The sequence below is a fragment of the Mesoplodon mirus genome (assembly GCF_964341445.2).
Source record: "Mesoplodon mirus genome assembly, chromosome: 3".
NCBI classification, from domain to species: domain Eukaryota; kingdom Metazoa; phylum Chordata; class Mammalia; order Artiodactyla; family Ziphiidae; genus Mesoplodon; species Mesoplodon mirus.
This window is the reverse complement of record NC_138978.1, coordinates 51462591-51483703: the sequence shown is the minus strand read 5'-3', so window position 1 is coordinate 51483703 and position 21113 is coordinate 51462591. Positions and strand designations below refer to the sequence as shown.

Here is a 21113-nt window from a genome sequence, read left to right as displayed (position 1 = left end):
GGAGCGGTTTAGCAAAGCTCTCAACAGTTATAAACAACAAAATAAAAAATAATCAAAACAATTAGGTTTGGTCAACTGCCAGCTATTCTTAGGAGCGTGCGTTTGTTCATACATTTTCAAGCCCGATCCCCTGTGATCTGCTAGGGATTCAAGAACAAATGCATCGTGGTCCCTGCTTCAGGAAGTTCACCATGTAGTGGGCACAAGTGATGCGCTATTGCTCTCAGAGGATGGTTTTCAGCCTAGGGGACCAAGGAAAGCTTCGTGGAAGAGGTGGCCTTTCAGCTGGGTTTGAGGAATTGGGTGAGCTTTGGGCTTGCAAGGCTGAGAAGAGCATTTCAAACAGAAAAGGCCGCATGCACAAAGGCACTTATAAAACCTGCTGTTCACAGACTGCTCCAAGGGTTACGTTTGGCTGAAACACATGATAACACTTTTTCTTTTTAAAGCAAAAACCTCAAGGGTAAACATCACGCTCTTATCTGCTTCCACTGTTGCAACTGGCCGAGTCAGGTCTGTAATTTCAGGAAGATGGACTTTAAACTTACAAACTCCCCATTGCTTGTATTTCCTCGTCAGGCCCGTGTTTTATCATATGCTGGGAGCATATTCTACAGTTTTCACAGTACGTTGGCAACAGCTCCCACCTCCTGAGACCACGGGAGTGTAAACCATAGATACCGTCATCATTAAACTCATAAATCCATGTCATTTGTATGTCATTCACTTCATCCTCATTCATCATCCCTTACACTTTCAGAACGGCCGTGCGATTGAAGATTTTGAAGAACGGTTTGCAGCGGCGATCCCTGTAAGTGTGAGAGTGCCCAGCCTGATTAACTGTTTCATGTCATTGTCCCTTCGCTCATTTCATGCTCATAAGTCATGCCTTGTGGTTACAGAACAGAAAGCTGCCGATGGAGTCTGATGAGATTTTTGAGGCAACCAAGGTAAGGCCTCCAGGCTCTTGTGAAATGAGGGTTGTTCTGGTCATTCTCATCCATTCTGTGTATCCTCAGCCTCCTGCAGGAATGGCAGGTGCTCTGTTATGCTCCAGTGCCTGCCTATCCTAATGTTCACAGGAGACTCCTGGTGGGCCCCGCAATGAAGGAAAAGAGTAGGAGCGTGGATATGTGTGTGTGCGTGCTTGCGCGCATGAGAAAAAGAAAGAGTGTGTTGGAGAGGACGTGACACCCCTTCATTTCATTCAACAAATATTTTTCAATCTACTGACGTGTCCTAGGCGTTCTGATAGATGCTAGAGATGCAGTAGAGAGGAAGACACAACCCCTATTCTCAGGGAGCTCTAAGTATAACACAGTGCGGCATTGCATAGCATAGGAGAGGAGACGGTGGGGTCAGTAGAGAAGGGTAGAGTAAGGGAGCATAGTGTAGTGTCGTATAATGTAGTAGAGTGGGGATTCAGACATGTGAACAGGATGTGCTCAGTCCACCTGTGGAGATAAAAACCAGGCAAGGCTGCTATTTGGTCGGTCTAGCCTGGAATAAGTGTACTGGTTTGCAGCCAGTGTTTATTCAGATTGGTTCATACATAGGCCCGTGAATGTTGTCACCCCTGAGTACAGGGCATTTGGGAAGCCTCTAGGACAGGGGTTCTTAATCTGGGCTGCCACTTAGAATCACCTTGAGAGATTTTAAAGTTTCAGTTACTAGACTGTACCTCAAACTAACTAATTCAGAACCTCAAGGGGTGGGAACCAGGCATCCATATTTTCCCCTTATGTACACCCAAGGCTGACAACCACTGTTCTAAGAGTCTCACATAAGCTGTTTGGGACAGTGGGATTTGGGGTACAAATTGAGTTAGGAAACACTTCCCAGGAAGAAATAAAGTTCTCTAATCTGTGTCCTGGAGGAGGGGTGGGAAAGGCAATGGGGGAGGGAATGAGTGTTCTAGGTCAGAGGAGGAACGTGTGCAAAGGCCCTGAGGCAGCCCCTCCTTTCGTGAGCCCCGGGTGCTTCTCTCCTCCGTAACACTGCCCTGATTGTACCTATAGGTCTGTCTTCCCATAGAACAGGCAGCTCATGAGACTCAGAACAGGAACATGCCTTACTCCCTGTATCCCCTGCTCTTGGCACAGTAGCTGATGTACACAGTAGGGGCTACGTACTTGTCCTGAACGAAGGAGTACCTGATGTCCAAACAGGAGTGGGTTTGTATGAATATGCCTTGGGGGTCAGTCAAGGATACCTCTGCCTTCATCAATGCCACTTTCAGAACTTCTCTACAGGAGGGACCTAGGAGTCTAGTTGCAATGTGCTAGCTGAAAGAAGGACCAGAGGTCTAATCCTGAAAGAGGTTGTACAGCACTCCAGATGTTATTGGAAAACCATCATTTGTTCATATCAAAGGATGGCTTGTGGGGGAAGGGGACAGGCCTGATGGAGACACTGAGGGGCTCCCCCCTCAACAGCCAAGCTCCTCCTCAACCCCTTCACTGGCCTTGGCAGCTGCCAGGGTCACTCTGCTTACCCTGGAGGACGCCCAGGGCCTAAAGAAGGGGCAGGATCTGCCATCAACAGCCATGTCTCTACCTGAAGACATCCGAAGGGCTGGGAATGGGAAGGCGAGGAGGAATCTGGAGCTGACCTTGGAGGTGACTTCTTCAGATGGATGTGGGTCATGGCAGGACTCGTGGGAACCCTGGCTTCTGGTTAGAGAATATTGTGGGGCTGGACTTCTACCCTGAAGGAAGGCTAACTAGGGCTTTGTAAAGGGACCAATGGATCAACAAGATGCTGCTGGCTGGGGGGCTTCCCTGGTGGCGCAGTGGTTGAGAGTCCGCCTGCCGATGCAGGGGACATGGGTTCTTGCCCCGGTCCGGGAGGATCCCACATGCCGCGGAGCGGCTGGGCCCGTGAGCCATGGCCACTGAGCCTGCGCGTCCGGAGCCTGTGCTCCGCAACGGGAGAGGCCACGGCAGTGAAGGCCCGCGTACCGCAAAAAAAAAAAAAAGATGCTGGCTGGTCTGTGGGTCAAGCCCAGCTTCTTTTAGCTGACCAATCAGAGGCAAGTCACTTAACCTCCAGGCATCTGTTACAGCTTATCTGCAAACTAGAGAGAGTGAGAGAGATTCCTGGGCTACAGGGCTCAGGGAGCGTCCAACATGATCATACTATATCGGAAAATGCATTGTAAACTATATAGTACAAATGTGACTGGTTAGTTTTATTCTCATGAGGCCGTTAAAGTGATTAATTACAACAATATTATCAGATGGAACGTGGCTTATTAAGTTACAAATAAAATGACTAGGGTTAAGTTGGGGAGAGGGCCTGTGAAAATAGATATTATTCCAGATTCTCAATCACATATGGTTATTAGAATTATTTTTAATTTTATGGCCTAAGAATCCCCTTTTTCTATAAAATTTAATTAACTCAAGGTTCTATTTAAGCAGCAAATCCAATGGAATGAAATACCAATCTATGTTTAATGCCTCTGCGTGTTTTTTTCTCGTTTAATCCTTGAGTGGAAGTCATCTGGCAGGAGGAAAGTCTGTAGCTCAAGAATGAAGGTTATTTTAAAAGTTGTGCTTAAGGAGAAAATTAGCCAATAAATTATATTTACGATGTTAGTGAAAGTGTGCCACGAGTTCAACACATTTGAAATGTAAATTGTGCGACTTAATTATTAGTTTCATTTTAATATTTTCCTACCACTGAAAATAGTCGTGGGCCATTTGTAAAGCATTGAGTTCCAAGGACCAGGAAGCCCACAAGCTTCCCTTGAATGGATTAAATAGAATTACGCCTTTTGTGGGTTTGGGAGAGAGCCTAAGGATTGGCATCATTTCACCAAATAATATAAACGATTGTTCACATGCTAAAGAAGCCTCCCCGAAGACAAGCAAGTTTTACAATCTATATCTATGGATCGTCCCCACCAGACTGTAACCTCCCTGCAGGCTGGGACTTGTCATTTCTCATTATTATGTTCTGAACACCCAGCACAGTGCCTAGTCCAACGTGTTGCACAGTCCAACGTGTACGAAAAAAAAACATATTATGTAGCTGGGAGGGAAGTGACTATGTATAGGGCCCTACTGTGTGCCACGCACCGTTCATTCAATCTGAAAGCTTAAGGGGAAGAGTTGAAAGTGAGTTAACCAGGCTAAGCTGCTTGACTTTCAGCGCAAAGAATCTTTTGTGCCTTTTTCACCAGGCTTGCCCTAACTTCAAAATCCTGCTAGTAATTTTGTCAATAAATCTGCAAAGGAGGTATTATCTGGACATTATCTCCAATGTCCAGATGAGGGAAAAGTGGCCATGAGGAATTGCAGAGGTTGGCAGTGGGAGAGCTCAACTAACATCCCTGGGGATGGGACTCTTCCTGGGCCCAGAGCTCACGCATTTGTCAGTAACAGAGTATGTTCCTTTCTTTGTGTGAATCGTGGAGCTCCTGCCTTGCCTGGTTAGAACAGATTTCGAGGGCAGGGGTCCTGCCTGGCAGACAGGCAGACTCTCCCTGTCCTTTCAGTTGGGTGGTGTTTTTAGGTTCCCCCAATTAGAAACTATCACTTAAAATCCAAAGACGCGCAGAAAGTATTTTTTCTTGCAGTGGGCAGATGTGCACAAAACACATGATTATATACTTTAAGTCAGGCCATTTGATTGCCGACCACAGACTCCCTGCAGACTCTGAAGCTGGAAGTGTATGCAGATTAATTTCTAAGTGTGTCTTAAAGGGCTTCTCCTCCTGGTCTGGCTGGCCTTGCTCAGACACTGTCGTATGATGGATGGGAATATAGTTGATACAGTGGCTACAGTGATGGAGCTCCTCGGAATGATTAATAGTGTGTATATACTGGGCTGTTTTTGACGCCCTTCCTGGTATTAAATGATATGTTTTCTTCTTCTCCGACTACATTTTTTATCTTAAAGATGGATTCTTTTGGGGACTGTCATTTGACTGCCTGCTCTATATGCAGAAAATTCAAGTCATGGCCCCGGTGACCTTGAGGTGACCTCTGTGAGACTCAATTTATTCATTTGTAAAAATGGGGATGAGGATTCATATCTCTCAGGGTCAGTATTATTGGGAGTATTTACTGAGAAGTGGCCATGAAGTGGTGACTTGCTATACTTGATTCATGAAAGGTATTTTGTACATGTGGATACACTCATGAAAAAAAAGCAAATGGTGAGATTATGTCTTGCCTTTGTCTCCTGGAGAAGAGAAACATTGTTGGCACTGGATGGTAAATATGTAAAAGTGGTATTATTATTGCCTATGCAAGGTGGCTAAACCCAGATCTGCTTGACTAAGCCCAGATAAACAGCCGGACACACTGAAGCAATAATTGATTCTGGCTACATCCTAGATGTTGTCTTTGGGATCAAGAGGTATCATAATGACCAACGGGGTTTATTGTTTATATAGTCATGATGAAAAAGAAACGTGTGTCCTCAAATCATATTTTTTTAAAACAATGCCCACAGCATCCATTCCCCTTGTGATTACACCATTATCTTTTTTTCTTTTCAGGCTGTGACCCAGTTAGAACTTTTTGGGGACATGTCCACCCCTCCTGATATAACCTCTCCCCCCGTAAGTATGCACTTCCCTAAGAGCCCTGCATCTCTTTCTTTTCCTTCTTCAGTCACATGGTGACAAAAATATGGGCTTTGGGTAAAAGAGGCTACTGGTGGATTTCAACTTGGACTCTTTCAATCTGTGTGATTTGGGCAAATTTACTAGCAATTCTAAACCTCAATTTCCTCTGCTATTTTTTTAAAGGAATTATGATACATGCTCTGTTTTGAGAAATAAATGAGACCATGCATCAGCAATTACAGGCTATCACTGGGGTTCTTGCTGTTATGCTGGGCAGTGGAGAGAGACAGGAACGGGATGTGGTCCCTGCCTGCAAGGAACACATGGTCTAGCTGGGAATATGGGCAAGAAACTCCACAGGACAGCAGACCCGATGAGGCATTTGTCATCTCCTACCCAGAACCCACACAGTAAAGGAAGCCAGGTGGTCAGCCCAGTAAAGGAAGCATCTTCTCCTCCCGGCCCTTGCTGCCCTCTCCTCGCTCGTTTCCTTCTTTTCTTCCCCTCTCCATCTTCTTTTCATTTCCTCCTCCCTTCCCACCTGCCTGCTGGCTTCGCTGAGCTCATGAAGCTTTGGATTCCCAGCTCTAGTTTCAGCCACAGTATCTCAGTCATTGCTTGCACTGGGGTAGAGATTGCAGGGAGCCCTCACTTGAAAATGAAAATGAAAAAAAAAAAAAGAAAACCGAAGCAAAATAGAATCCCAGTGCTTTGAGAACTGGAGGCATTCCGAGGCAACCGTGCAGCCACTGCAGAGAAAAATGCCAAGCGGGCCCTTCCAACTCCTCCCCTGCCCACTCCCTGGAGGTGGGCGGAGAGCAGGCAGGCACAGCTGCACCAGCTGAAGCTGCTGGGAGGGGGCGGCTCCTCCGGGCACCGCGCAGTTGCACAAACCCAGGGATGGTGCCATGGGTCATTGGCTAGCTGCACCTCACGGAGAAAAGGCTGTATCGTCACCACTGAGGACAGATGGCATGAGAGCCTGCTGCCCACAGCTGCCGCCAGGGAATCTAGGCACAGCTGCTCTCCTCCAAACGCCTGGTGCCCAGAGCAGCTGTGAAGGAGGGGACAGCAGCTCCTGTCTCCAGGGAAGCTTGACAGTCTAGAGAGTCTCTCCTCCATCCCAGGGGGAACAGCTGCGTGTCTGAACCATGGGGCCATGGAGCTAGAAAGGTCTGGAGAGATTGTCTAACCATAGCCTCTTCGTTTTACAGATGAACAAACTGAGTTCCAGAGAGGGCATGTGACTCACCCAAGGTCACACCAGAAAAAAGAGAATGACATTGATTGTGTTTTAAAGGGCTTAACGCAGCAGCTCATGGCTGTGTTTCTGGCCTTGAACCCAAGTGCTGTCCAAATGGGTATTTAATAATCCTCAGAACAATGCCATGCCTCCTGCAAGCTGCTACTCTAAAAATGGCCTTGTCTAATTGCCATGGTTTCAGGATTAATTGCTTGCTCCCATCTATTCCAAGGGGAAAAAAATAAGCATATTATGGCATCGAATAGGCATACTCTATAGGCAAAAGGCTTCTATAACTGGGTGTGGACCTTTGAGAAAACTAGTACCCATGTTTTTATCTCAGTAGCCTCACCTTACCCAGCAGTTCATGCAGCAGGCCTTTCTGGAATTGCAGCATGGGCCAGGCTTTAGAGTTTGTAGCTGCTCAAGCATCATTTTTTTTTTTTTAATCATCTTCTTGAGAACATTTGCTTCTTTTTGCAAGTGAAGGTTCAGGCAGGATTCTGGGAGGCACCAGGACCCAAGGGTCTCTATTCTACTTGCTAATCTTTATTTGTTTATTTAGTCAACATCTGTTTATTGGCCATGTATTAAACGACAGCCTTGAGCTGGGCACGCAGTAGGTCCTGAGTGAGTGTATGTCACTTTGAATTGACCATTTCTGAAGGGTAAAAGACATTATGGGCTAATTTGAGGGCCCAGAAACACCCTCAAAGGGTAGGGGCTCAAACTAAATAGTCGTGATACTGGCCAGCGTTTGCTGAGCACCTACCATGTGCCTCTGTGTGGCAGGTACTAAGTGATTGAAATGCATGATTTCATTTAAGCTTCTCTGCAGCTCCAGAGATGGGTATTGTTTTTTCCCATTTTATAGTCTTTATAACCAGCTCATGGTCTGCCTGGCACAGTAAGTGGCCCGGACCGGGGCTTGCTTCTGTAGCACTGCCCCACTTAATTCCTGTGCCTGCTGCTTCCCGTCCTGATTAGCACTGAGCCAGGTCTCCCAGGAGCCTCACGCGCCCCTGCCCTTCTCTGTCTGACAGACTCCTGCAACTCCAGGTGATGCCTTTCTCCCGTCTTCATCTCAGACACTTCCGGCGAGTGCAGACATGTTTGGTTCTGTACCTTTCGGCACTGCTGCTCTACCCTCAGGTAAGTCCTCTTCCACCTTCCTCTGCCTCCACCCACCAAGAAAGGGAAAGGGTTGACTGAACCACTGCCAGATTATGCCAGACACCTGTGGGACCACCATTCTCTCCTTGTGACTCTTCAGGTGACATTGCGAAGCTGCCATGGGCAGGGGGGTGGTATGTTCACAAAGCTCGGGGATGCTGCAGGCTGGAAATCACTCATGTCTTGCACCTGAAAGGTCAAGATTCCAGCTGTATAGCTTTGGGGAGCTTGGTGCACACGCAACCATGCAAATCAGTGCAAATCTGATTTGTACGGTCCGGCTCAGCCAGATGGAGGGAAGGTGGGGGAGGGGTGAGTCCGTGCTCTGCAGACCTCTAGAGATCTGACTGATAGAAGAGATCTGCCTTATTGGTGGAGGCTTAAAGAAGGGGCGGTTCCCCATGCAAAGGGAAACACCTAGGAGACAGAACAAACTGCTAACAGTGAATTGTAATGGGGCTCATAGTGATTTAAAGAGCGTTTGTTCTATGTTCCAAATATTCTTTAAAAATATATATATATATAATATATACTTTTACAACAGGGTAAAAATACATATAGTGTTGCAGGTGCAGATTGGTGGGGTCTGAGGCATCTTGTTTCCATGGCATCGGGCACTCCGTGTAGCTGGCCCACTCTACCTGGACATGGCCAAAGGTGGTATTAGTTCTGCTTTTTGCATACATGGCAAAAAACAAAGTCTTTAAGGCAAAAACATCCTTAAGGACTTTTTTTCTTTAACTACATATTTGAAATCTGTGGCTTTATCTTTCTTTTTCTACTTTTTTTATATAAATGACAGCCTTTGAATATCTCAGAATACAAATTTCTTGCATTCTTCTATAAATAATTACTTTTAATTACACAGCATTAGAAACAAATTCTTGCCACCAAATATAAACCTTGCTGTTATTCAAAGTGAAATTAAAAATTCATACTCTGTTCCAAAGTCGTATGAGCTGAGGGATCATTATGAACTTCTAGAAGCAACAGAGGTTGATAGCCACTGGATCTGACTTACAGTTGAGAATCTATAGGTAGCCTAGAAGTGTCTTTCATTTCTAAGCTTTCCAGTCAAACCTGTTTTACTCACCCCTAAAATGGAACAGTGGCAATGACTAGTTTTCTCTACCTAAAATGGATATGAAAATGTCCTTGGGAATAGTGTTATTGAATCTGTCATTTTAAATAAGAATAATAACAGTTTTTCAGAAATGTACCACCTTCCTGTGCCATCAGCCTCGTATCCAGAATAACCATGCTTTGTCCCCACTATTTGGTGGCACCAAACTTACTCATTTTTAGGCTTGTTCATTCCACAGATATTCACTCAGTACTCACTATGGGCCAGGTCCTATTCTAGGTGTCTGGGGTGTGTCAGTGAATACCAAAGACACAGACCCCTGGCTACAGAGAGCTTACTTTCTATTGGGGAGATGGACAACAACATAAAAATAAGTAGCTTAACATAATCCTAGAAAATGATCAGTGGTATGGACAGAAGGAAATGTGGAGAAGGGCAGGTGTGAATGGAGGTTGTGGTCAGGAGGAGAGGCTTATGCAAATGTGTGATGTGATCCAGGAAGGCATCTGGATCAAGAGTACTCCAGGTGGGGCTTCCCTGGTGGCACAGTGGTTGAGAGTCCGCCTGCCAGTGCAGGGGACGCGGGTTCGTGCCCTGGTCCGGGAAGATCCCACATGCCGCGGAGTGGCTGGGCCCGTGAGCCATGGCCACTGAGCCTGCGTGTCCGGAGCCTGCGCTCCGCAACGGGAGAGGCCACAACAGTGAGAGGCCACAACAGTGAGAGGCCCGCGCGTAACGCAAAAAAAAAAAAAAAAAAAAGAAAGAGTACTCCAGGTAGAGAAATGGCCTGGCCCCTCCCCAATCCCCTTTCTTTGAGTCCGAGGGGCTGGATGCAATTCCGGCCCTAACATTTGACTAAAATGCCTGAGAACCTGCCTGCACTGCTCTGGGCCCTCCCCCCAGCCAGAGCTTTAAAGGCCTGGATTTTGCGGTCTTGTACTTGACCAGCTGTATTGCAAACTGTGGATAAACCACTTCTGCACATTCAGATTCTGCTGCTTCAGCTGCTAAAAAAAAAAAAAAAAAAAAAAAGATAGATTACCTCCAAGATTTTAATTTTTAGAAAATAAGTCTAAAATTGATTTCAGTTAGCGTATTTTTGCTGCTCTTACTCTACTTCGGCTATGCTGAGAAACAAAACTGGGCTTCAGTTGGTGTTAAACTGTCTGTCTTCTACCTCCCTTAACTGGCCTTAAAAATCACTGCAGCTGTTGAATCTCTGTCTCCTGTCCCTAATTGCCCAACCAGTGACCGGGAGATGGGAAATGACCTGGGGTGTGCAGCACAATTAATAGGCTGGGTTTGAACCCTGGCTCAGCCATTTATTTATAAGCTTTAGGCTCCTGGGCAAATTACTTAACCTGTCAGAGTCAGAGTTTCTTCATTTTTATAACTGAATTTAAAATAATACTTACCTTGCAACAATATCATGAGAATTAAATGAGAAAATAAAGTCAAGTGCCTCTGAAAAATGCTGGCACGTTGTAAATGCCCGATGTGGAAAATGCTGTTATTATTATTACTCTGATGTCTAAGGTAGAAGAAAATATGTCTTCTTCTTACCTATGTTTTTTTCCTTTGCCTTCTTGGGATGTTTTCTTTAAAAAAATGCATGAAATATCGGGCTTCCCTGGTGGCGCAGTGGTTGAGAGTCCACCTGTCGATGCAGGGGACACGGGTTCGTGCCCCGGTCTGGGAAGATCCCACGTGCCGCGGAGCGGCTGGGCCCGTGAGCCATGGCCGCTGAGCCTGCGCATCCGGAGCCTGTGCTCCGCAATGGGAGAGGCCGCAACAGTGAGAGGCCCGCGTACCGCAAAAAAAAAAAAAAAGCATGAAATAAAGTTTAGGTCTTTGACTTCCTGACTGCGCATGGCAGAGCTGGCCTGAAGGGCTTGGAGAATGTGCTCTGTATGAGTACAGACCCTGCCAGTAACCAGCTGTGTGACACTCAGCTATATCGCTTTGGAGCCTCAGGGAACTTATCTGTAAAATGGGGATGATAATTCCACCTCATAGAGCTGTTCCTGAGTTAATACGTGTAGTATAAAACATTTAAAACAATGCCTGGCAGTGTTTATATAAGTAAGCACTCCGAAAAAGTTCCCCGCCCTACTCACTGGGGACCCTGGCTCTGCTACCTACCCTTGCTGTGTAGCCACATCAAACCTTCCCCTCCTGAAGCTGTAGGTTCCTTGTATGCATATTAAAGAGATACTGATAACAGCTACCCCAGAGGCTTGTTTGCAAGGATCAACTTCACAAAAAATGTGAGCTCCACTAGAGCAAGGATTTTTATTTTTTTTACTGTCTTGTTCTTCACTGCATCTCCAAAGACAAACAGTGCTTGGCACCCAGGAGGGCCATTTTTGAACAAATGAATCAAACGACATAATGTAGATAAGAGGTACCATATAAGTTATATATATGTTGGAGGAAGTAAGTCTAGAAAATGTTTTCACTATTTTTCACTTTAGTTTTTTCACTTTAGTTTTCACTATTTTCTTCCATTTTAGTCTGCTTTTTTTTTTTTTTTTTTTTTTTTTTTTTAATAATGAGGATATCCCCAGGTGCCAGCATCTGGTTATAAATTGCGATTTCAACACCTTTAAAAATCTAACTGCAAGGCAGTAATGCAGGTGTTTCCTCTCACTGCACAGCGAGGAGATTTATGATTGATCTGAACTTCATGGCATAAACAGATGCTCCTTGGCACCTCCCCCCTCCACTGTTGAATGTTAACCAGTAAACAGTTACTAAGCTGTCAAGTGGCTGCAGTGGCAGCCACGCAGTGGTTTCCCATGTCCAGCGCTACTGCAGCCCTGCCACTGAGATGTCCCTTCAGGGAGGCACAATGCCATGTGACCCGAGAGCCTTGGCTCACAGGTCTGGGGAAAAAGCCCCCACTGCAGGGATCCCTCCCACCCAGGAAGAGCAAGTGAGACCTGCAAGTTCCCAAACATGATATCCAATTACCCTTGTTGCCTTTTTTTTTTCTTTTGAATATTGTACTTTGTTCTGAAGCAGATGGCATGAAGCCAGGGAGACATGCTAATAGCCCTCTCCAGAAAAGTGTGCACGGCCCGTCTGTTGACTCCTTGTGGAAAAAAGGAAAAAAAAAAAAAAAAAAAGATGGTGGGGGAAAAAGCCTGCCACCAGCAGTAGACTGACTCATCAGAGATCATAGCACTTATGGATGCTGGAGTTGAATTGGATACTTAGAAAAATGCAGTGAAGGCATTTATTCCACTGTGACTCATTCACCTCCACCTAGAGCCTTTCTCCAGCCTCCAGCATTTATGGAGCAGTGGATGTGTGCCCAAAACTGTGCTAGACGCAGATGGGGGAGGGAGAAAGAAATAAAAGGTTCCTCGTAGCAGGAGCTTTCCAGTCTCATGAGGGAAGACAGAATCACTGGGTAATTCCGACACAGTGTGACAAGTGCCACGGTGGAGATGAACATGGGGGCCTGTGCACACCCAGAGGAGAACCAGCTGAGTCTAGAGGGCAGAGGTGATGCTGAACCACGTCTCAAAGAGCAAAGGAGGGGCAGCCATGTGAAAAAGAATTAGGGATGGCTTTCCAGGCGCAGATGGACCAACAGAGACGAGAGAACAGGTTGGGTTGTTTGCATCTGCTGCAGGGAAGAGTGCCAGTGGGAGAGCAAACGGAAAATTGGGGTGAGGAAGTGGAAGGGAACTGACCCCAAAAGCTCCAAAGTCAAGCTAAGGCCTCTGGGCCTCATACTCAAGGTAATGAAGCACTGTACAGCTGACCTTTGAACAACACGGGCCTGAACTGCACCAGTCCACTTATACGTGGATGCTTTCCAAGAAATACTGCAGTAGTACTATATATGGTCTGTGTTTGGTTGATTCCGTGGATGCAGAACCAGGTATATGGAGGGCCAACTATGAGTTATATGCAGAATTTCCACTGTGTGCAGGTGAGCGCCCCTAACCCACGCGTCGTTCAAGGGTCAACTGTATTTGCATTTTAGAACAGTCATCTGGTGGCAGTAAGGAGGGTGGGATGGAAGCCAAGCAAAACAGTAGTCTGGCTGGAGGCTGAAGCCTTCCATCCATTTACCAAAATGGGCATCAGGGTTGGTGTGATGAAAAGATCCATGGGCAGGTCTTCACCCTGTCAGATCCAGTGCTCCTTTTTTATAACAAGGATTTGTGATGTCTCCTTTAATATTTTGAAATGAAACTCATAGAGAATATAACCTACCTACTTGGTTTTTCAAAAATCAGTATAATGTCCTAACTGTAATATAAAGAAGAAATAAAGGAAACTAATTTATAATAACAAGATAATGTATTGCAGTAAGGAAATGCCCAGGTAAAACTACACTAAAAAACATACTAAGTGGTCAGGTGTGTGTACCTATAACTAGAATCACCACAGGTTCAGACCAACCAGTACAAGAGTGTCATGCTTCCTCCAGCGCCATGATCAGGGACCATGATTTTCCAAGTTGGTGAACAACTCCTGACAATGTTCCAAACAAAACGAAATATAGTCTTCCCTCAAATATACACAGTTCTTACATTCCTGGAAAATGTAGTGCGTTAAAACTGTGCAAAGAAACGTTGATTTTCCATGTGATTCAAAGTCCAATCTAGTCCCTGGCGGTCCAGTGGTTAGGACTCGGCACTTTTGGTGCCATAGCCTGGGTTCAGTCCCCGGTCGGGGAACTAAAATCCTGCAAGCCACAGGGTTGCGCCACCGCCCCCCCCAAAAAATAAATAATAAAATAAAATATTCATTAAAAAAGTCTAGTCTGTACTCAAATAATCACAAACAGAATGCTGACATTTCTTTGTCATGCACGTTATCTCCCACATTATAGGAGGTCTAGTGTCAATGCTCTCGGCCCCTTAAATGCTAGTACTGTCTGGCCGTGAAATTATCATGACAACCAAAACACACCCCAGAACTTTCCTAATCATGCCTTAGGAGGTAGTAGCTCTCCCACCGAGAACCACTGAACCCTGTCAAAGTCAATCAGAAAATAAGAAAACCAATGCTGCAAAATTCTTAGTCTGTTGGTAGGTTCAAGTCACTGCGTTATTACGATAGACAGTGTAAGCACGTTGCAAGTTTACATGTCAGCACCAGTGCCTCTTCACCCCTCTCATTTCCGAACACTAGGACCAAGGTGATCTGAAAAGGATACTGTCTGTTTTGTTGCCACTCCTGCCTCATTCCATAAAAGTATTTAACACTGTTAGATTGATCAGCAGGAAGCCCGTGTGGAAAGCCCGTGTGTCTCTCTACCCCACTACTGGAGCCTCCTCTGACCTTGGAAGGAAATGGACTGGCTTTGAAAGTTGGCTCCATCCCTTAAGAATCAGTTGAAGGGCAGGTGGATCTGAGGCTAGAGCATGAGTGAGGCAGCCCACACGTGATTTCTCTGGGCTCACCGGAGGCACTGACACAACCCAGGACATGCCCAGTGCCCCCGCGCTTGCCAGTCTTCCATTTGGAAGTTGCTAGATACCGTGCAACCACCCTCTTCTTTTCCTGGTCTCACTGCTCCGTACCTGCAAATTCCTTCCGATAGCCATAAAAATGCATATTTTGAGACATATTTTGAGAGGCCCTCTAGTCTGCCTGGACTGGTCATCCGTCTCCTGGGCTTGATAGCACCCTGAAAAGGGTGGGGACCTCTGGAAGGACATGGGAGTCTCCTCCAGGCCCACAGTGAGCTAAAACATGACATGGCTAGACCAGCTTTACGGACTGTGCTAAGATCAGAAGTCAGTCTTGGCCATCTGGGTGAGGCAGTGGAAAGAATGCTGGCTTTGGGGACAGATGACCTCAGTTCAGATCCTGATCCCAGCTTGTCTCAGCTGTGTGAGCCTGAATGAGGTACTTTTCTTCTCTGAGCACCAATCTCCTTATCCCTCAAATGGAGATAATGATACCGACCCTGCAGGGATTTTGTAAAGATGTGAAGCACCTAATACTGCACCTAGCACATTGTAAGCATTTATTAAGTGGAAATTATTATTGTTTCTATTATTATGGTACAGAGTATCACTTGTGCTCCTTTTAAAATGACTAGATCTCACCTGAAAGGAATAATATAGCAAAAAATTATGGTGACGTATGTGAGTACACCCCCTGGAGTTTTGCAGTGCCTAACCTGTGCCACTGTATGAGGTGGTCCTGAGTAGATGCTAACTTACATTTTTTTAAATCTCTAAATTAAATCTTTAAATTAACCCAATGAGGCGCAGAAGGTATTTTCTACCCATTTTACAGATAAGGAGAGGCTTAGAGAGCTTCTGAAGGTCTCCCCAAATTCCATAGATAAGAAGTGGCAGTCTGAATTTTAACCTTGGCCTCTAAAACTCCAACATTTTGATTCTTTTTTTTTTTTTTTTTTTTTTTGCGGTACACGGACCTCTCACTGTTGTGGCCTCTCCCGTTGTGGAGCAACAGGCTCCGGACACACAGGCTCAGCATCCATGGCTCACAGGCCCAGCCACTCCACGGCATATGGGATCTTCCTGGACCCGGGCACGAACCCATGTCCCCTGCATCGGCAGATGGACTCTCAACCCCTGCGCCACCAGGGAAGCCCAACATTTTGATTCTTAATCATTTTGCATACCGCTTTGATGCTGAGAAGGAAGATGTTATAACCTGGCTTTACAACAAAGAGCTTGACTCTATGCTGAAGCATTTGGGAATGCCCTAAGTCTAGCAAGAAGGGGAGGCAAGATTCAAACCCAGCTGTGCCTGGTTTCCAGCGCTCTGCCTTTTCCACTGAGACACACTGGTTCCTGAGGTTGTGTGCTGTCAGAAACCTCTAAGAATCATAAGACTCTAAGAACTATAGCAATATTATCATTACTCCCCAGATCTCTGCCCGGTGTCCCCCTCACTGTATTCTAGTCTCTGCTTATAAGTCATCTTCTCAGAGCGGTTTTCCCTGACCAGGGCTCTAGAAGACAGACTCCAGGAGAGCAGGGACTTCTGTCTTACTCACCTTTGCATCCTAGCACACAGCCTGACACTCAGCAGTTGCTTGGTCCCTTTCTTGCCCATCACTTGACTCCCTGAATGATTCTTTCCCAAGGCGCCTGACTCTTCTTTTTAACCCTTGCAGGTTATGTTGCAATGGGCGCCGTCCTCCCATCCTTCTGGGGCCAGCAGCCCCTTGTCCAACAGCAGATCGCCATGGGTGCTCAGCCACCAGTCGCTCAGGTGATGCCAGGGGCTCAGCCCATCGCATGGGGCCAGCCGGGTCTCTTCCCTGCCACTCAGCAGCCCTGGCCCACCGTGGCCGGGCAGTTTCCGCCAGCCGCCTTCATGCCCACACAAACTGTTATGCCTTTGCCAGCTGCCATGTTCCAAGGTCCCCTCACCCCCCTTGCAACCGTCCCAGCCACGGGTGACTCCGCCAGGTCAAGTCCACAGACCGACAAGCCCAGGCAGAAAATGGGGAAAGAAATGTTTAAGGATTTCCAGATGGCCCAGCCTCCACCCGTGCCCTCCCGCAAACCCGACCAGCCCTCCCTCACCTGCACCTCAGAGGCCTTCTCCAGTTACTTCAACAAAGTCGGGGTGGCACAGGATACAGATGACTGTGATGACTTTGACATCTCCCAGTTGAATTTGACGCCTGTGACTTCTACTACACCATCGACCAACTCACGTGAGTGCCCTTCTTTGAAGGCATAAACCCCCAGAGAGCAATTGATGCCTTGTTTCTGGCATCAGAGAAATCACCTCAGTTGCATTCAACAGGCCTCTTTGTTTATATGACTACTGCTAATCATAGCCTCCCGTTATTAGGTGCCAATTATATGCACCTTCTCCGTGTGCTTTATATTTATTATTTCTATACTCCTAACAATGCTAATGGCAAGTTTTGTGAGACCTGTTTGACAGATAACGAAAGTGAGATTCAAAGACAAAGAAAATAGACAAAAGGGTGGAATTGAATACAGGCCTGTTATTTATCTAGCATGTTACTCTGGCTCTTAAGTTTTTATTCCCTTGCACATTCATTTATTCATTTATGTATATCCCAGCTCTGACACATAGATTTGGGTATGGCTTATTGAACTAAAAATGAATGGTGTATGTGCATTTAAAAAATGTGAGGGACAAGTATAAAAAATTAGAAGATTAAGTTCAGGAGAAAACACAGGCCAGAGATAGAGCAGCCATAAGGCCTCCTACACTGGTAGAGTGACAGCCAGAATTTGCTCAAAGCTTCAGGTAGTCAGAAAGCTCTGCACTGGGAATCCAGAGAGTGGCCTGATTTCTTACCAGTTTTGTGTCGATGGGCAAGTCATTTTACTTCTTTGAGCCTCAATTTCCTCATCTGTCTTAGGCTAAGGGTCATAAAAAGGATTCAGTGGTACATGTACTAAAACATTATGTCCCTCACAGAGTTGGAAGTATTTTTATTGTCATTGTTATGGCATACTGAGTGGGTTTGCACAGTCTTGGACTGAGGTTCTAATCCTGCCTTCTCCACCCCAAACTGTGTCTTTGGGCAAGTGTGTGACTTCTCTTAACTTCAGCTGTGTCATGGGTAAAATAAGTGAGCTAGCTTCAATAGCTCTGTGCCTTTTCCTAGTTCTGGCATTCAGTGATTCTATCCCAGCTCACTTTTCTATTGCCAGCATCTGGAAAACCAGCACTGTGCAGCCAATCAGAATCCAGATGTACTTGGGCACACCGATGCCTGGTTGACACCATCCGGGAAAGGTGTCTGGTGATCCAGCCTGTGCCTTGACAGTTGATAAGGGGAAGGAAAAGGCTTATGGAACAGTGAGGTTGGCGTTTTCATTACTGTCACAGATGGTATGGATTACTCCTTAGCCAGTACCGTGAATTGTCCAAAAAAATCTAATGTTAACACAATTAGATAATGTCACTTCAGCAAGGTTTGGGATGCTGTTCTGAAAATGAACCTCTTCTATGGGTATAAACAGCCTACTTCCTCTCAGGCCATAGGATCTACATGGTGGGGGCATCTCTATTCACTCCAGCTCACGGGGTTTCAATGAAGAATCATGAATAAAAAATGAAATGCTAAAGAAACAACAGCCATGCATAAAAAGCAAGCATCTTTTGAAGACAGATGTCTCTCTTTCAAGGGGCTTCTGTGCCAGCTATATATATATAAAAGAGGGAAGTTTAAGCTCTTTGAGGACAGGGAATATGTCTTAATCATCCTCGTGCTGCTACACTTCTCATGATGGTCGTGTGGTGTCTGGCACATGGGATGTGCTTTGGAAAGATTGTAGACGATGAAGGTACAAAACAAAGGCTACTCAGTTACTGTCGTGTGTCAGAGCGGGAGATTTTGGTCCAGATAATTTTTTGTTGTGGGCAGCTGTCCTGTGGACTGTAGGATGTTTAGCAGCATCCCTGGCCTCTAGCCACTAGAGGCCCGGTAGCACACATCCTCTTCCCCTAGCCATGATGAGCAAAAATGATCCTAGATAGTGCTAAAGGTCCCTTGGGAGTAAAATTGTCCTAGATTGAGAACCACAGTTTTAGGGTGTAGAGGTATTCTACAAAACCTTTTAAAGGTTAAGATACTTGCATAAATAAACTTCGAGTTTTGCATCCCACTGATTCCATCCAATATGTATGAGCAGGATATCTCTCAGAATCGGCAGCTCTGTCAGGGTCCTCAGCCTTTAGTAAGCAAGAAACCATGTCAAACACAGTTCAGAATCCAATTACACTCATAATTATTAAGCATCTACCGCATATCAAGGCGTTTTCATAAAGCTTATCTCATTTAAACTCTCTGTAACTGGTTTGTTCTATAGGCATCTCATGAAACAAAACAGACTTCCTTTTAAATTAAAAAAAAAGAAACAATGTTTTATTGTAAAGAAAACGAGTGCAACCTATCTTTATATCTCTTATCCACCAACATCACGTTTTGAATGTTTTGAGTGGAGAGGACCCAAAAGTATACCTCAAATAGAAATAGAAAAGCACAGTGGACTGAGCACTGTCAGATTTGTGTTAAATAGTTGTGTTAACTCTAAGAAAGGCACTTCACCTCTCTGAGCTGCAGTTTCTTCATCAGAAAAAGACAATAGGTACAATAGCACCTTGCAGGGTTTATATTACAGAGCATGATGAATGCAAAGTGCCTAGCACCGTGTCTAGCTTGCTGGCACGCAATAAATAGCATCATCGTTCTAAAGAGAGGTCCATCAAGGCAAAAGCAACTCACCAAGTTTTATAATCACTCACTGTCTGATAAGCAGCCAGATTTTGTAAATTCTGGGATGTAATGGCAGGGAGGCCTTGTCAATGGCTTTTGAAATTCAGCTACTAAATCAAGCCATGCCTCCCCATCCCTCCTTTGGGGCTGAGCCAGTGCTGGGTATTTTCAATGCCAATTTAGACATTATTGAAAAGAAAAAAAAATGGAAATGATTGAAAGGAAAGTAGTTTCTAAATGGCGTATTTATTATAAACCTCTGGGATAAAGGAGACAAGGAACATGTGGGAAGGTTAGGACAGAAAATGGAGATCCTTATGGAACAAGGAAAAAAGTGCCAGCTGTGAAGTTGCCATCAGCTACATTCATTTTCCCAGATCACCGAGACGCTCTATTCAGCACGTGTTTATCAAATACCTACTATGTGCCAGGATACAAAGCCTGCTTCTACCACTTGCCAAGTCTGTGGCCTTGAGCAATTTAGCCATCTTCACCTTCCTTATCTGTAAAGTTGGAAGAACCCCGGCCTCGAAGAGGCTTTACGCGGATTAGCGATATTGCCTGTAAAATTTCTGATGGCTTCCGACACATAGAAGGCACTCAATAAATGCATATCACTGTCCTCTTCTCTATTTATTCTTATTGAAATAATTATATGAAGTTAAGACAGAAGACTGTAGTCCAGCAGGTCTCAATTTAAGTCTGCAGAAACACAGAACTTCTGATTCAGTAGGTGTAGCTAGGGTGGGGTCCAAGAATTTGTATTACTATCAAGTTCCCAGATGTGACTGATGCTGCTGGTCCAGGGACTATCCCTTGAGGACCGCTGCCTCACCCATCCCTGTGGACCACCAGCTCCTTCCTGACCATCACGTTTGTGAGAGGACAAGATTAATAGGGACAGAGGAGGTATTAAACTGTTCAACCGATTTGACTTGTGATAGGAAGGGAGGAGTCCTGGGATTTGACTCGAATATAATCAGATCCCCGAGGTTTCTGTGGGGTATAAACGGTTGCTGCAGGACACTTAGGATGTTTTCTTTTTTTGCATGGTCTCTATGTAGCTCCAACCCCAGCCCCTAGACAGAGCTCTCCATCCAAATCTTCTGCATCCCACGCCAGTGATCCGACCACCGATGACATCTTTGAAGAGGGCTTTGAAAGTCCCAGCAAAAGTGAAGAGCAAGAAGCTGTAAGTGACCGGTTTCTTCTTTCGGTTTTTTTTTTTTTCTTCAATTTTAAACCCTCTATATCTGAAATGGACAATGCATGAGGAAACCTATGTAGAAAAGAATGCTGGCTCAGACTCTTAAGTTCTAAAGGGGTGACTAAAGGCGTTTTCTTTTATGTTCAAATGAGCAGCTGAAAACCGTTATCCTTTCGTTAAGTTGTTACTACAAGTTCTCACGTTTGCGGAAGTGGCATCCTCTAAACGAAGTGCTGCCTCCTTTAAAATAACAGAGTATATGTGTGCATGAAAATATGCCCAGCTGTCTTACATTTTCAATTACTGAAAAGAAAAAAAAAAAAAGTGTTATCTTCTTGTGTTCTAGCCTGATGGGTCACAGGCCTCATCCAACAGTGATCCCTTTGGTGAGCCCAGTGGTGATAATATAAGTCCACAGGCCGGTAGCTAGATAGCACAGGTCTGGGTAGGTATCTGTCCTTTTGATCTCCCACCCTTAAGCCATCCGCTTTCCCTTTTGCTTGTTTGTTACCTCTGAAGTCACATCCCTGGTGTTTGCATCATCTTGCCTTGCCTGGTGTCTGTTTTCCACCTTGTTTATCCTCATGGATGCATGACCTTTGACATATATTG

The 21113-nt window shown here is 45.4% G+C and overlaps 1 protein-coding gene across 2 annotated transcripts in view; it reads left to right on the top strand.

Annotated features, from left to right (window-relative positions):
- Nucleotides 1-21113, top strand: part of DAB1 (DAB adaptor protein 1) — a 446271-nt gene that overhangs the window by 408944 nt on the left and 16214 nt on the right. For both annotated transcript variants that reach the window (XM_082615228.1, XM_082615227.1), the window contains 6 exons: nt 761-811; nt 903-950; nt 5510-5572; nt 7865-7973; nt 16199-16747; nt 20359-20486. In XM_082615228.1, the coding sequence (XP_082471354.1) occupies nt 761-811; nt 903-950; nt 5510-5572; nt 7865-7973; nt 16199-16747; nt 20359-20486 (948 nt within the window). The remainder of the gene's footprint in view (nt 1-760; nt 812-902; nt 951-5509; nt 5573-7864; nt 7974-16198; nt 16748-20358; nt 20487-21113) is intronic.